This window comes from Micropterus dolomieu, linkage group LG03 (genome assembly GCF_021292245.1).
Source record: "Micropterus dolomieu isolate WLL.071019.BEF.003 ecotype Adirondacks linkage group LG03, ASM2129224v1, whole genome shotgun sequence".
In the NCBI taxonomy this organism is placed as follows: domain Eukaryota; kingdom Metazoa; phylum Chordata; class Actinopteri; order Centrarchiformes; family Centrarchidae; genus Micropterus; species Micropterus dolomieu.
The window spans coordinates 33,924,215-33,939,918 of NC_060152.1; the positions used below are offsets into that span (position 1 = coordinate 33,924,215).

The window sequence follows — 15,704 nt, forward strand, 5'->3', positions numbered from 1 at the left end:
TAGATGTCCATAAAAATAAACCAGCTGCACAGTTTCAGTTGATGTGCTGAACCCTGATTAAAGTCTGTCAGAGACCAACGTCACTATTAATTTACCAGGAGATAAATCAGTTCCCATACCGGGAGTTGAACCCGGGCCGCCTGGGTGAAAACCAGGAATCCTGACCGCTAGACCATATGGGACATGACAACAATGAAGTGACAACAAAGATTCTCCCTTCAGGGTGTTCTTGTCAGGTAACTTCAAGAAACTACACAAGTTCGGGAACATGAGTTCATTATGGTCTCAGAGTTCTCGATCACATCATAGTCACATGTCCCATATGGTCTAGCGGTCAGGATTCCTGGTTTTCACCCAGGCGGCCCGGGTTCAACTCCCGGTATGGGAACAAGACTCCTTATTAAGTCATGCTCACAGGACGATGTTTTTTTTCATGTTATTAGCAAGTGGACAGTTTCAGCTCTGGGTATAAGGATCCACCTGAACTTCCTGGGATCAATTACAACACAAAAGACAAAAAAAAATCTCCTCATCATTAAGTGATAAAAAACTGCAGTTTATTTGGGTTTTCAGCAGCAGAATGGAAAAATAATTTCACTGCTTTTATCCAATGGAAGCTGTTTGTAGGAAATCACAAGGTTGACTGACACACCCATCCTCCAATCCCTGTGCTGGCGGGAGGGACCAAATTTAAATGTTGACGATGAAGGGCTGCAGCTCCTGAGTCGGTCAGAAACCGAATGTTTCATGTTTGTGAAACGGTGACGCGGAGTGAAATGAGCTGTCGTGTGTTTTTGAGTCAGTTAAACTGCTGTGTTGGTGAACCAATCAGCTCCTTAGCACTGTGTTCCTGTAGAGTGAGTGGAAGTGTTTTTTTAACACCAGGATTACCTGATCATTTCGGTGAATACCGGTTGTTTGACTTGGGTTCAGTTTGGTGCGGATGGTAAAACACACTGAGACTTTTGTCCTTCTCAGAAGGAAGTTGAGATTTTCCACATGTATACGGGTCAGCTTCATGTGAAGGTTCCTTATTTTGATTCATTATTAAGGAAACATGATTTAGTTTGTTTGAGTGACAGAAGGAAATCCCATAATATCTTCAAACAATAGTGAAAAAGCCCCCAAAAAACAGATCAGAGGGTCAGTGTCTCTCTGACCACAGCTGACCTGCTGTCTGTTTACGAACCCGATCGCTGGCTTTCACGTGAATATCTTGATTAAATATTACATTTTTAAGAGGAAATAACACTTCATACAAAAGAATCAGACAAAATGCAAACACAGAAGTCCTCATGTGAAACAGTGTTAAGCAAGTTACTTCCAAAATGTAATACATTATCGATTACTAGTTAGTCATTTAAGAGTCATTAGTTATATTACAATATTACTGTCTCTGAATTATAATGCTTTATATTATTTTTTTTTGGGGGGGGGGGGGGGGTGGATTAGGATGAATCGTCTCCCCACTTAGAAAGACGCTGTGCGCATTTACGCACGAGGTACAGCAGCGTAACATCATTGATTATTTGAATATCTGACAGGATCAGTCAGGATGAACTGACAGCAGCCTCTCTGATCAGGAAAGTAACTCATTAAAGTGCAAACACACAGCCTGTAGAAATCTATTTACCCATGATCCATCAGGGGAGCTACCGTCTCGTCTCCCCTGTAGTTTGCACTCTGCCAACAATCTTGACCATCAGATTCCCACAACAGGAAATTAGGTCAGTCTTTTACTCCTGGATTTGTTTTTCTTCCGCTGAAATGTTTCTCTGTGTTGATGAATTATTAATAAAACAACACACCTGAGATTCTAACGGGTCTAATATTACCGTTTTTTGTTTTTTTTAGTAATGCGTTATATTTCTGCGCTACAGCGGAAAGCAATACATTACTGTAATTGGGTCCCAACACTGGTGTGAAATGACCTGTATGGTTCTAACTCTGGTAGAAAATATCCTTCAGTCTGGTGTTAATCTTTGCTTTACTCAACAAATCTCATGTGCAGACCCCGGCTGCGGTCCGGTACCCACACTCCTCTATTATTCAGTATGCCAGAAAGAGATTTGGTATGTTCCACCACATAGTGTTTCAAATGCAGTAGGCCAAAAATACCAGGATGTCCTACTGCATCCATTCGCTGTCTGTGGCCCGTCGGTTCCTACTGCAGATATTAATTGTTCTTCTTCTTTTTGAGTTTTAACGTATTTGGTGCATTATTGCAACGAGGTAATTCTTTAAAAAACACCTCACAGATATATAGTTTCATGTCCAGTAAGCTCAGTAATTAAAGACAATCAGACATCATGAGGAAATAGTGCTTCTGTATTTGGGGCAGCAGGGTGTCTGTTCATGGTGATGAAGGAACATGTCAGCCAGTGTTTTTTTGGCAAAGAAGGAGCTCTGTGGCTCAGAGGAAGAAGATAATCAGGCTGAGTTACCTGTTCCACAGTGTGCAGGTGGTAGCAGTGCGTGTTCAGGTGGCTGCAGTGTCGAGAGAACAGAGCAGCTCCGACCAGCCAGCAGAGAGCGAGCAGCAGGTCCGACACACTGAGCAGGAACAGAGGCTGCAGCTGCACACACAAAACATCCACACCGGGAGCTCATCAGGACAATAATGCTTTTATCCAGTTAACTCACCCCCCCCATCACATTTTACATTATGTCACAAAGCCCCCGCAAGGACATGGAGGGAATTTTTCGATGGAAAGTCCAACCTTGACCTTTCAGTGACTCCGTAAGGGTCAAAAATATTTAGAGATTGTGAAATCAAACCTGTGGTTGCACATTACCCTTTTAGAAGAAATAAAAATCAAGTGTATGAGTAAGCAGGAAAGCAGTGAAGTTCCACAAAGAATCTGAAAGAGAAACTAACTTTTCAGAACATCTGAGTAAATATTCAACTCAGAAAACTGTGTAAGACTCGGCTCTCAGAGTTAAACAGGTAACGAGTATGAATTTAGGTGCCGTAAATGTTGTTTTTCTGCTTTGAATCTGTACCCCAACGACAAATCTTTTCTACCCTTTCACAAACTCAACGCGTTCTCATGTATGACTGCAGCAAGCAGAAACATGTCAAAAGAAAGAGAAGTGACTGACCTCCGGCGTCCGGCTGAGTCTCTGTAACATCACACAGACGATGATGGAGCCTGAACCCAGAATACTGCAAACATGAAACACAGACGGGTGTTAGAAGAGACCTCATGTGCACACTGTACGGACAAAAGTACTGGGACACCTGCACATTACATTTACGACGTCCCATTCTGAATCCATAAGCATTAATATGGAGTTGGTTCCCCCTTTTGGAGCTCTTCTTGGAAGGCTTTCTACAAGACTTTACAGTTTGTCTGTGGTCATTTTTGGCCAGTAAGATACTGATGTTGGACGAGAGTCTGGCTCGTAGTCTCTGTACTAGTTTATCCCAAAGGTGTTGAGTAGCGGTGAGTTGGGGTTTCTGTGCGGGACGTTCAAGCTCTTCCACACCAAACTGGGTAAACCATTTCTTCATGGAGCTGCTTTGTGCACGGGGGGGTGTTGTCGTATTTAAACAGGAAAAGGCCAAACACAAACTAATAAGACTTAACAAAGACCACAGCATGATAAAACAGCCCCTATTAAAAGTATTATGACTGGGGTGTCCCAGTACTTTTGTCCACATAGTGTGTGAACATCTCATGAGTAAAATGTTTATCTGTAAAACCTTTTATTTAATAAACTTTAAGTTGCCGTTTCTCTGTGGGAAACGTTACAATGCGAAGAAACGAGGTGAACAAACGAGTTCTAATCAGATCATTTCACGCTGAGTGGAACTTTTTCTTCTTCTGTTGTGTGTGTGAGTGCTTTGACCTTTGACCTCCCTCCTGTTAGCCAGTTACAGTGCAGATGACCCAGAAATGAAAGTACGTCAAATACGTTATATTAAAAACTAGATTAACGACTGCGTATATATAAATAATAAACCTCATCTACGCTTAAACAACCAAACAAAGACCCCACAATCCTGACGACTGATTTATCGACATGTAAAACAAACATGTCACATCCGACAACACGTGACACTAATGATTCAGTGTCGTTATTGTTATTTCATTTTGTTGAGTTGCTGGAATTCAGTCTTTCCTCATTGGTTTCCTCCTTTTTTCCCTTTCTTTTAATAAATAATTGATGGACATTTTGAATTGCTTTTGGGTATGACAAAGTAGATGTGTAAATATTAATTTGGAAAGCAGGTAAATTATTAAGTATTTGATTTGTGGACACGGGGTAAGAGTTTCAAAAATGTCTTCGGCTAAAATGATTATTATTCATTTATTTATTATTGTGTTATTTAATCATATTGATTTGTTTTAATTACTATTTCTTCTCGGGGGACCTTTTTAGATTCTGTTGTGATTGTTACAGGTGTTAAAGTTCATTTGATCTTTAAAGTAGCTTTTGTCTTTCCCATTTTTCTTTCCCCAGTGTAGTGGAGGGGATTCTCAATGTTAGAGTAAAAATCTCTTGCATAAAAATTATCATTCAGCTCTGCAGGCACCTCACTGCATCCTGTAACATATTTACAGATTAAAATTAAATGTCACCCCAATATCTCTGTTAAAACTACAGTTTTTTCTCGATTGCTAAGACGCACTTAATGAAACTGAGATCCACTTGATCGCCATCATCGCCTTCTGAGCACAGCAGAAGTCTTCTCTCTTTCATTTGTTTCAAAACAGTTTGCACAGATCTCTCAGAACTCCACTGGATTAACTGTGTTGAACATCTAATCCCAGCTGATAGGAATTACTTGCATAATCATAAATCTCTAATTTCACCTGTGTGAAAGTCCTTTGACCAGCAGTCGCTCCTCATCTGTTTATCAAAGATGCCGCCGCTGTGTTGCAACAGGACAGTGCAATCTTTGAAGAAAATAATAGAGTTCATGCTGTGATTTGCTTGCCTGCCTTGTTTGGTACACACAACTGTTTAAAGTATCAACAAAGCTGGTGTTTTGTTTTCCACTGTGTAATATTTGATTGAAATAATGTATTCATTTGACCACAAGTTGTGTTGTTTGGTGGAAATATTTGCTTTGTTGCATGTTTTTAATGTTTTGCGAGGCGTTTCGGTCCATGAGATTCAGTTAAATGTGATTGCAGAGAAAACAAATGTGTTTAAGGAATCAAGAAAAACTGTGAACCTACTCCTCTGAATTTTGCAACAGATGCGTGAATCTGAAAGTCCACATATCCTGTACACTACTTTTCTTTTTCAATTTCCAATTAAATAACATTTATTGATATCAAACATAAGTTTAGTTTGGGAAAAATTGTACAGTGCTGCAGAGTTATGCGTCAGTCACCAATCTGACTTCACGGCCGTTTGTTTAAAGTGAACAGTTTCACCATGAGGTGAACAAACCAGGCGGCGTTGAAGTCACTGACCTGAGAACAGCCATGACGAGCTGGATCCACCTGACGGCTTCGTACACCTGCAGACAGCAGATCAGTTTTAACATCAATGCTGTCACATTAAAGACACTTTCTAATTCACAAACGAGGCACCGAGGAAGTTTCAAAATTAAAAAGGAACTAAAGACAGATGGTAAGAGTGAACAAAGAAAATACAAACCTGATAATACCGAAGTATTTAACTGCAGAGGCTCGTGTGCAAAACAAATAAATGGAAGTAAAGGTACATAAGCAGCATTTTACAAATCATCAGAATTCTGTCTTTCTTTTCAACAGATCTCAGACTGAAACCATCAACGTGCGAATCTGTCTCTCAGCACGGTCTGACTTCCTGTCTGCGTCCGCCGCCAAAAATAGTGGCGGCGGACGGATCCACGTGTGGCGCTCTCTGGTGAATGTTTGGGGCAGCGGGAATTTGTTGACAATAAAACAAAAAACAGACAATGACTTGTTATTTTGAAGTTAAGGTTCATGTCAGCCACAGATGTTGGAGAGTGAAAGTGTTAAAATAGAGAAGAAGGCGAGACGCAAAAAGCCCAGAGAGTCTGAAAGAAGAAGAAAGTTTGAAGACGCGACTGAAACCAGCCGTTTGTGTTTCCACAGCTTCGCCCTGCAGCTGATCATCACTCAGGAGATTCACCCCATCAACCATTTCTAACCTGGGAGCTGAAACTCAGTCAGTACAACTGATGAAACTCACCAAACAATGTTTATCGCTTCCTTCATTTGCATTCTCTGTTCCTCTGAGGTGGCAGACAAAGTGCTGCAGGATTTCTTCTGTTACATTTATTTAACAGTTATTTTACCAATTTAACAAACCAAACATTTGATTAAAAACATGTTTCCAGTTCTCTGATCCTTTAAATCGAAGCAAAGATCTGAGAAATGTCAGAAAAACAAACGTGATTTGAGCTGCAGAAATGTATTTAAAGTTAAAAACCATCTCTCAACCCTTTTTATTGCTTTATCTTTATTATTAATGTTATTATTTATTATGTTGATAAATTTATCTTGTGATCCCTTGAGAGGCCCCGACCCTCAGGTTAACCAACAATATGTAAATTCATTAAAATCAGCTCCACCTTCACCTGCTGCAACATTAAAGTGCATCAATAATTATAATCCAGTGATATAATTCTCCTGCTGTTGGTACTGTAAGTATATTTTGCTCTAATACTTTTGTACTTTTACATGTGTATTTTTACTTGAGTAAAATATCTTCCAACACTAACTTTAAGTACAATTTGTTGATACTTGCGTCATTTTCTAACAGATTCTTTTCTCAGGTCGCAGTAAAGAAAACTGAAGTCCGGACTCTCACCTCGGTCCAGTCCTGGGCTCTGGTGGTGTTTTTCTCGGTGCTGTTGGTGAAAACCTCCTGCAGACTCTGTGCAGTCGACATGCTGGAAACTCAGAGATGATTTCAAAATGAAAGACACTTCAAATGCAGATCAGGGTGCAGCCTGGACCTGAGACTGATCCAGCAGCCTGGCAGGAGGAGCTTTTATCCTGCAGCCCAGACAGAAGGCTGGATTTGTTTCCACTGACTCCGCCCACTGTACCACGCTGACCACGCCCACTTTACCACACCCCCTTGAGGAGCTGGACCAGGAGGCAGGAGATCAGACCTGATGAGCTCTAATGTACAGTAACTTTGTTTTTATTTACTGTAAGAACGGTACTTCTTTGTCTGACACGTGTTGATGCTACTTGTACACTTATCTATCTCTGCTCTTGTCTTTGCTGTTGCAAACTACAATTTCCCGTCTGTGGGACAAATAAAGGTTTTCTTATCTTATCTTATCTCCTGACCTTTCCCTCCAGCGCCACCCTCAGGACCTTTTCGCACTGCGCATGTTTTCTTGATGAGTCACATGTAGTTTTTTCACACCAGCTGTGAGGGACTGGACACAAACTGAAGCCCTCAGCCTGTTGGTCACATGATCACGTCCAGTAATAAAAACGTCTCTTCAGCTTCAGGTAAAGCCAAAGGTCTCGCTCTCTCAAACCGAAAACCCAGAGTTTCCCTCATCTCAGGCTCAACTTACTCAGAGTTTTCACTAAACCCACTTTCTGAAACAGGGCTCTGCACAGGTGACCTTTTGTTTTTACTTTCACTTTTACGAAAATCCTGTAGGTAGTGATAGTACAGATACCCTTGCTAAATATTACCCCACTAAAAGTAGAAGTCTTCAATTTAAAGTACTAAAGTACCTGCATTTACATTAGTATGGTTGTTTTTCGGGGGTTGCTGACATGGCACTTTAAAAACGGTTCTCAAAGAGTTGCCCATTAAATCGACTAACTGTTTCAGCTGTACTTGTATAAGCTGTTGGTTTATTATATATTTTATAAACCCTTCATGTGTTTTGTGTGTAAATCTGATTTTGTAAAGTAACTGAAGCTGTCATATAAATGAGGTGTAAAAGTAAAAAGTACAATATCTCCCTCCGAGATGAAGCGAGCAGAAGTAGAAAATGGCATGAAAAGAAAATACTCAAGTAAAGCACAAATACCTCTAATACAGTAGTACTTGAGTAAACGTACTTAGTTTCTGCATAGTAGTTTGCAGTATGAGACTGCCAGGCTCAGTGAGTTTCAGGTTTTGGGAAGCAGAAGTAAAATATAGGAGGAATTAAACTGACATTTTATTCTAATTTGATGTCTTGTGAGGAGAACCAGGCTGCAGCTGATCTGTAACATCCGGGAACCTCTACTGCACATTTAGCTTTGGTTTGCACACTGCCTTTCAGGCCCGATCCGCACATACTGCATGTGTGGTGAGGTGGTTTCCAATACGAGCCTTCGTCTCTGGAGGAGAAAGTAACCCTGATGATGTCACAGTGATGTCATCTTGGTTATCCGGGGCGAGTTCAATTGGACGACATGTTTCCTTGCAACGTCCCGCGACGGGCTCCGAGGTACGTTTTCTCCCGTTTGGTGGGCGTGTCACAGGTGTTAGCCAATCAGCTGCGACAAGTTTGTAAACACAACAGAGTCATAAAAGGCTGGAAAATGCAGCGCTTCAAGGTGTTCAGGGAACTTTAATGAAAGACGCTGTCCAGTTGCATTATGGGAATTGTAGGATCCAGTGTTTGTGGACGTCTCCCCGTTCTCCTGCTGGTTTGAACCAGTTTAATTTAAGTCCAACTAATCAGACGACGCCTTCATGATGGATCTGCAGCTTGTTGTTTAATCTGTGATGATGGACTCAAAACTACAATATTTCTCTCTGAAATGTACAAGTACTTCAAAGCAGTACTTTTTACCCCCGATGTGTGCAGACCTTCTTCTTTACGTGACTTGGTCTTTATTTAGATCTCCTACATTTGAAGAGGTTGTAATCTCTGTTCCTGTAAATAAAAAGCAGGTTAATGGTGTTACTTTTAACCATGTTGACGCCACCTGCTGCTGGGAGGGAGAACGAGACACATACATCAGAAATCGCCTGATCCGAACATTAAACCCATCAGAGAAATGAAACCCTGCTGAAGAGAACTGGGACATGCGGTTCCACATGTTATTAAAATCCACTGAAATATTTACAGCTTTGAATTTTAAATATTCCAGATGTCGTGTTCTACACATTTTCAGGTTCTCACTTATAATTCTGCCTCTGATGGGATTAAAAACATTAACCGTCACTACAAATGAAATAAACAGGTTTATAAGAGTTGATCATCTTTTTAATGCACATGCACCCTTTTGCTGTTGCTTCGTTGTCTTATTTCTAACTTTCTTCTTTCTCCAGTGAGCCCTGTTTCCATCCAGTGTGGAGGATTACAAATACCTGGGAGTGCACATGGACAATAAGCTGGACTGGGCCAAGAACACTGAGGTCCTCCACAGGAAGCCAGAGGTGCATCTATTTTCTGAGGAGGCTGAGGTCCGTCAACATCTGCAGGACGATGCTGAGGATGTTTTATGAGTCTGTGGTGGCCAGTGCCGTCCTGTTTGCTGTTGCATGCTGGGGCAGCAGGAGGGTAGCGGACGCCAACAGACTCATCCAAGGCCAGTGACGTTGTGGGGTTGGAGCTGGACTCTCAGAGAGGAGACACTTCGTTTTAAACTGGACATTATCTGTTTTGTGCAGTAATTCCTTTAATTATGTAAATGTACATATTTATATTTTCTTTATCTTATATTTTTACTCTGATATTTATATTTCTTTATATACCACTATCTTTATTTATATTCCTTTTGACTTTTGTGCAACTGTGACACAGAATTTCCCCTCGGGGATCAATAAAGTATTTCTGAATAATGTCCATTTTATTCTATTCCCACTTTATTTGTATTTGCTTCACTGTTTCTTACAAGGACAATTAAGAAACTTGACCTGATTGAAAGCTAACGATTCATTACAATATTAATTAGTCTAATCAACATTTATTGGCTACAAATATTTTAGTTATTTAAGGCTGAAGTCTTAAAGAGTTCGACCTGGGAAACATTTTTATTTACTCACATTGTGTGGAATAAGATCCGTGTCGTAATAAATCCTCCTGTTTCTTCCAGAGTCATTTTAAACTCGGCGACCATCATCCACTTCATGATTAACCTGCGGGTTTTTCATAAAAATCAGTTTCATCATCACCACAGAGCAGTTTGTCTTAATGTCCTGGTTTCAACAAGTTACCCCAGTTACAGAATAATTATCTGAACGTCGCAGGAGTGTAAAAAGCTCATGGCGGGTGGTGAATGGCTGAAACTCTGCTGCGAGTTCTTGTCTGTGCCGCCGACAAGAATCCAGCTGAAATATAAGTGTGCAAAAGAAAAAGAAGAGCGAGCTGAAGAGCACCAAGTACAAACTTTATTCTTCTGTTAACTGGATTTAAACTTCATTTTCCGAGGTGTGAAAGACTTGATGACAGGAGGTTTTTTGTCTCAGCGTCTTTATTGAACATGATGAAAGCATCAGTGATTTCTACTATAAATAAACGATACTTTGGTTACATCTACAGGACTGTAGTGATACGGACACTCAGCAGCAGCACAAAGGCCTCAAACCTCCTCTGGGTTAACTGATCAACTTATGAAGTGTCCTTGAGCAAGGCACTGAGCCCCTGCAGGCTAAAAAGTGGAAATGTTTACGCCACACAACTGCAAACAAGGTCAAATACGACTCTTCTCTTTTGAGTTTTGATCTGGGGGGGTTTTATATTTGAAAAGTTTCCCTCAAAGCGATTAAAACAAATCAACGCCACCACAACGTGAAGTTTACGGGCCAGCAGGAGAAACACAACGGAGCATATTCAGTGGGCCACATAACCTGAAAGTTAAGTAGTAGGCTTCATTAGGTTAACAGGTGAGGTACGGCACATATACAGGCCCCGCCCCTCTCCCTGTCAGGGTGGCGACGGTGCAGCTCGAGGTTAACAGACAGGGTTTTCAGGAGTTTACAGAACATGAGACCTCCAGATTTCATCGGGACTTCAGGTGATGCCCTGGAGTCCAACATCCAGCACACTGACCTTGTGTGGCGTAAGAAGGGATCAATGTTCTGGAGCAGGCGGACGCGTCAGATGTCGGTGTTGGCAATGCGTTGCGTTCACGCTCCGTCTACCCGTGCTACGATCTGTGTCCCGAGTCCCAGAGACCTTCATCCCCGTGTCTGACACCTGGCTCACATTTATTCCCTTTAACAGAAACTTGTTTGGCTATATGCAAACAATTCTTGCTGGACTGAACATCTACCGTCATTCAGTCCAGGGTCCCGTTCTAATAAAACACCCCTGCTTATTTGTGTTTAGCTAGCTAGCAGGGTGATCATTCTTTCAGTCCCTGTGTTTGGACTGAACTGTTCTTCAGCACCACATAAAGTGAAGTTTTGCACTGATGCTACAGTTAAAAACATTGTAAATGAAACTCTGAGTGTCCGCCGGTCCATCAGCCTACAGCTCATCTAGTCTACCTGGAAACCTCTGCTGAGTGACGAGCTTTCCTTTATACAGACTGCTGAGTCTCCCCGTCGTCTCGTGACTCGCTCGTCTCCGTGTCTCCCGGCGCGGCTGGCTGCATCAGAGACAGCGGTGATTTTGGCGACTTGTGTTTCCTCATGTGGTTGCGGAAGATCCGCGCTCCGCTCAGGTTCTTCTTGCAGATGTTGCAGAAGTACGGCCGGGCGCCCGAGTGCACGTCCACGTGGTAGCTGAGCTCGAGGGCGCGGCTGAAGCTCTTGCTGCAGAGCGGACACTGGTAGCGGACTCCCGAGTGCGTCAGCTGGTGGCTCTTGAGCGAGCTCTGCTGTTTGAAGGTCCTCTGGCAGACGGAGCACTGGTACGGCCGGGCGTCGGTGTGCAGCCGCTGGTGTCGGCGCAGGGCGCTGGAGAAGGTGAAGCTCTTGCCGCAGTCGGTGCAGGTGTAGGGCTTCTCCCCGGTGTGGGTCCTCTGGTGCTCCGTCATGTGGACGTGCTGGGTGAAGCTCTTCCTGCAGGTGGGGCACTGAAAGGGACGCTCGCCCGAGTGGATCCTCAGGTGTTTCTGCAGCGCCGACGCCTTGAAGCAGTCTCGACCGCAGACGGGACAGCAGTGCTTCTTCTTCCCGCCACCGTCTGCCTGGCTCTCTGAGCGCCCGTCTTGTTCTGTCAGAGACATGAAGGGGATTCTCAGTATTTAGTTTCTTTAATCTCTGAAGAGAAACAGTCTGCAGGCTTGAAATGAACACAGCGTTTAACTTCAGCGCTCTGTGTTTGAAATATCCTTAAAGGGATACTGTGCAATTCTGTAGAGAGTTTGTTGATATTTGAGTCCAACCAAACAAACATTTCCTTTCCCCTCACTGCTCCTTCTGAAGCTCCTCCCCCCAAACTCATGGTATTGCCATGGTAACAACACCACATATAGCTAATATAATAAAAAATATAGTATAATATGGATTACAGTGCAGCATTCTTCTTCTTTTATTCCGTCTATGAGCATCATCAGTCCCAGCTTGAAGGCCTGCTCAGATATAAAAGAAGTTGGAGATTTGGTCCGCCACTTAATATGTCCGTGAGGAAACTTGGAATTTACACATGTTCCACACATAAAACAAGCTTAATGCCGTTAAAGACTGCATTCGGTGCACATGCTCACCGTTCTGAAAGTCCTGAACCGAAACGCGTTACACCCCTAACGTTTACTGCTGAACAAGGTGCTGACCCGTTTCTCTCTATTCACCCGTTCACACACTCGCTCAGTCTATTCCTCCTCTACCGCACACACACTGAGCTAAAAGCTAACCAGCTGGGATCATCACAAACATGACAGCAGACAGATAAGAGTGTAACACTGAAGCGGTCGTTTACGTGGAACAGCTAAGCTAACATTACTCACCTGTCCAGCAGAAACAGAGCGACCTCAGCATCGGTTTTCATTCCTTTCTAATCTCGTAGATTTATTCAGCACTGAAACTCCTCACAGATGTTAACACAGGTCTTCCCCTCGCCTGGTCATATAACTCGTTTCACAATCCCTCAGATCTTCCCCCTCTGTGGCTGTTTCTCAGTCATCTTCACAGCTAAAGTCCCGTAATGAGTCCAGCATTTTCGAATGTACAGCTGGTTGTTTACATTCTCCCTCCCACTGCTTCGAGCGCCACCGACACCTGCTGCTCGCTCAGAACTGTTTGTGCTTAATTTACAGACCCAGGGCTGTGGAGGGAAACCGGATTTTTTTTTTTTCTGAGCACACAACAAACACAGAGCTGGCGACGCACGAGGAAATATTTGCTTAATTTAACAACAAGTGCAAAGTATCCCTTTAAGCAATCCTTTTGTATGGACAGACTCCGGATAAGATGCACAGTCCCAATAAAACTGATACTAGATTATATAATATTATCAGGTATGAGAATGAAAGTCACAGAATAAAAGAGAACAAAACACAAGAATCATTTGAAAATATGTTAATAAAATGTTGAGCTCACTGCACCAATCAATATAATGTTCTTGTGTTTATACACAGAGAAGTGATGACATACCGATAAGCGCCGGCCTCCAGTCCTCTTCCTCGCCATCAGAGTTGATCAACCCGCTGACGTCTCCCTCCTCCTTTTCTTCGCCGTTGTCCTCCTCCGACAGCAAGCGGTCCTGTGGCGTTCTGGACTCGGTGGAGGTAGAAAGGTCTTCTGAGTCCTGGAGACATCATTAAACAAATCAATCTCACCTCAAGGTCCATCTGGGTCTACAGCGTCAGCACTTTTAACCGGTAGTTGCTGACATGTAAAGCAACTGTAAGTCGCTTTTGACAAACGCGTCAGCTAATAGAGTAAACGTAAATTTAGCAGCTGTTCTGGAGCTTTCGATCACGTCACATGATGTCGTGGAAAACGCTGAATATAATACCTGCTTGTTCAGACCTTCCTCCTCCTCCATCGCCATCCCTCCCTCCCCTTTTTCCTCCTCCGTCGTCATCCCTACTTCCTCTTCCTCCTCCATCGTCGTCGTCGTCGTCATCTCTTCCTCCTCCTCCTCCTCCTCCTCAGTCTTCATGTTGAGCCAGAACTCCTGAAACAGGTGACATCACATCATCAGTTTCCACTCAAAACGTCAAAATTGTTCTTTTATATTTTCACTTTCCTGCACTACATGAAGGAGAAGTGACCCAAAGACTCCCTCCGTCTGACTGACCTCACGCAAGTTGTGTCTTTTAACTTCCTGTCTACACAGGAAGTGGGCATGTGTGGATCACCTTGACCTGCATTTGTTCAGTTTAATAACCTGACGAAGATCTGAGGCACTGACAGAGCTGATTAGATCAGACCAGCTGCTCATTTAACTGATATAATCATCATGGTGACCGGTCAGTGTGTGTTTGTTATTACAACAATATGATATCAGAACGCAGACAGTTTTCTGGTTGGATCTTTAAAACATGTGTTAATACAATATTCCTTCATGTTCTTCAGTGTTAATAACCTCCCTGATGAGTTAGCATCAGAGCTAGTGGTGTAACGGATAAGTTTATATTTTTGAAATGATCCGATCTTGTACCCAAAACCACGGAACGATCTGAACCTCGAGTTTTGTGATCTGTTGCACCTTTAATCAGAGCTCTTAAATGTTCACTATAGAAAAAGCTGAAACTAGTTGAGCTAGTTAGGGATGCAGGGTAATGTTGGCATGTCGGTGGCAATCGGCCCGAAATGAACATTTCTGCCTATAATACGACACAAAGGACATGGAGCAAATAAAAAAACAAGAGCTGGCTGCTCAAAATCAATAACAACAATGAGGAGTTTCATCCTACAGTGTTTCCCACAAATAGACTTCACTTATGCAGGCCGCCCAGGTATATTAACAGCTGCACAATACGTCGTTTGAGCATCGCCATCGCAATGCGCCCTTGCGCGATAGTCACATCGCAGAACAATCCGAAGTCCAGCAAGTCAAACAAACTCAACCCCCTTAAGTGCTGCTCGATACAAAAGGAAAACCTGCACGCATTTCCCATGAATAATCTACAAGAGAAGTCTGTCAGCAGCATCATTTACTCCGACTGAAGGGTTCTTGGATTCACAGAGCTTGTTGCTAGTGAGTGACAAGCAGACTCTGCACGCAGAGCGATCCACCAAATCACTTTAGGGCTCAAACGATTCATTCGATTACTAAAAAGCGTGGACGCTAATTCTTTGCAAGCAAAAGTAGTAAAATCATCGTTAGCTGCAGCCCTAAATTACAATATTACTAACTAATCACAATAACACTAACGCAGGCCCCGCCCCCATCAGTTGTCGACGTCAACTTGAAAATAGGTGATTACCAGGAGAAAACCATTGAAACAGTGGATTTGGTCGTAGATAGAACTTTTGTAAACCACCCAGAGGGCTGGTGTTTAGCTGCTCTTTTTTAATCTTTGAATATACAGTGGGGGAAAAAAGTATTTGACCCCTTGCTGATTTTGCAGGTTTGCCCACTTACAAAGAATGCAACAATCTACAATTTTAATCATATGTACATTCTAACAGTGAAAGACAGAATCCCAAAGAAAATTCCAGAAAATCACATCATATGAATTTATAAAAATTGATAACCATCTGATGAGGAAAAACAAGTATTTGACCCCCTGGACAAACAGCATGTTAATATTTTGTAGAAAAGCCATTATTGGCCAGCACAGATGTCAAACGGTTTTTATAGTTGGTGACAAGGTTTGTGCACATTTCGGCAGGGATGTTGGCCCACTCCTCCCTGCAGACAGCCTCCAAATCATTCAGGTTCCGAGGTTGTCGCCTGGCAACTCGAATTTTAAGCTCCCTCCAAAGAT

The 15,704-nt window shown here is 42.6% G+C and overlaps 2 protein-coding genes and 2 non-coding genes across 4 annotated transcripts in view; 2 read left to right on the forward strand and 2 right to left on the reverse strand.

Moving 5' to 3' along the window:
* Nucleotides 1-110: 110 nt before the first annotated feature.
* Nucleotides 111-182, reverse strand: trnae-uuc. Its single transcript has one exon. It is a non-coding gene; the product is annotated as a tRNA-Glu (tRNA).
* A 134-nt stretch (nt 183-316) lies between these two features.
* Nucleotides 317-388, forward strand: trnae-uuc. Its single transcript has one exon. It is a non-coding gene; the product is annotated as a tRNA-Glu (tRNA).
* Nucleotides 389-2,300: 1,912 nt separating this feature from the next.
* LOC123968629 (transmembrane protein 116-like) lies at nt 2,301-6,944 on the reverse strand. The gene is made up of 4 exons (XM_046045496.1): nt 6,778-6,944; nt 5,430-5,476; nt 3,103-3,166; nt 2,301-2,576 (listed from the first exon to the last, which is right to left on the reverse strand). The coding sequence occupies exons 1-4, from the start codon at nt 6,856-6,858 to the stop codon at nt 2,301-2,303; spliced, it is 468 nt and encodes a 155-aa protein (XP_045901452.1). The 5' UTR covers nt 6,859-6,944.
* Nucleotides 6,945-14,714: 7,770 nt separating this feature from the next.
* The window catches only part of zgc:153896 (uncharacterized protein LOC569930 homolog), a 5,794-nt gene continuing 4,804 nt past the window's right edge, over nt 14,715-15,704 (forward strand). Inside the window, exon 1 of the mRNA XM_046045497.1 lies at nt 14,715-14,729. Within this exon, the coding sequence (XP_045901453.1) occupies nt 14,715-14,729 (15 nt within the window). The remainder of the gene's footprint in view (nt 14,730-15,704) is intronic.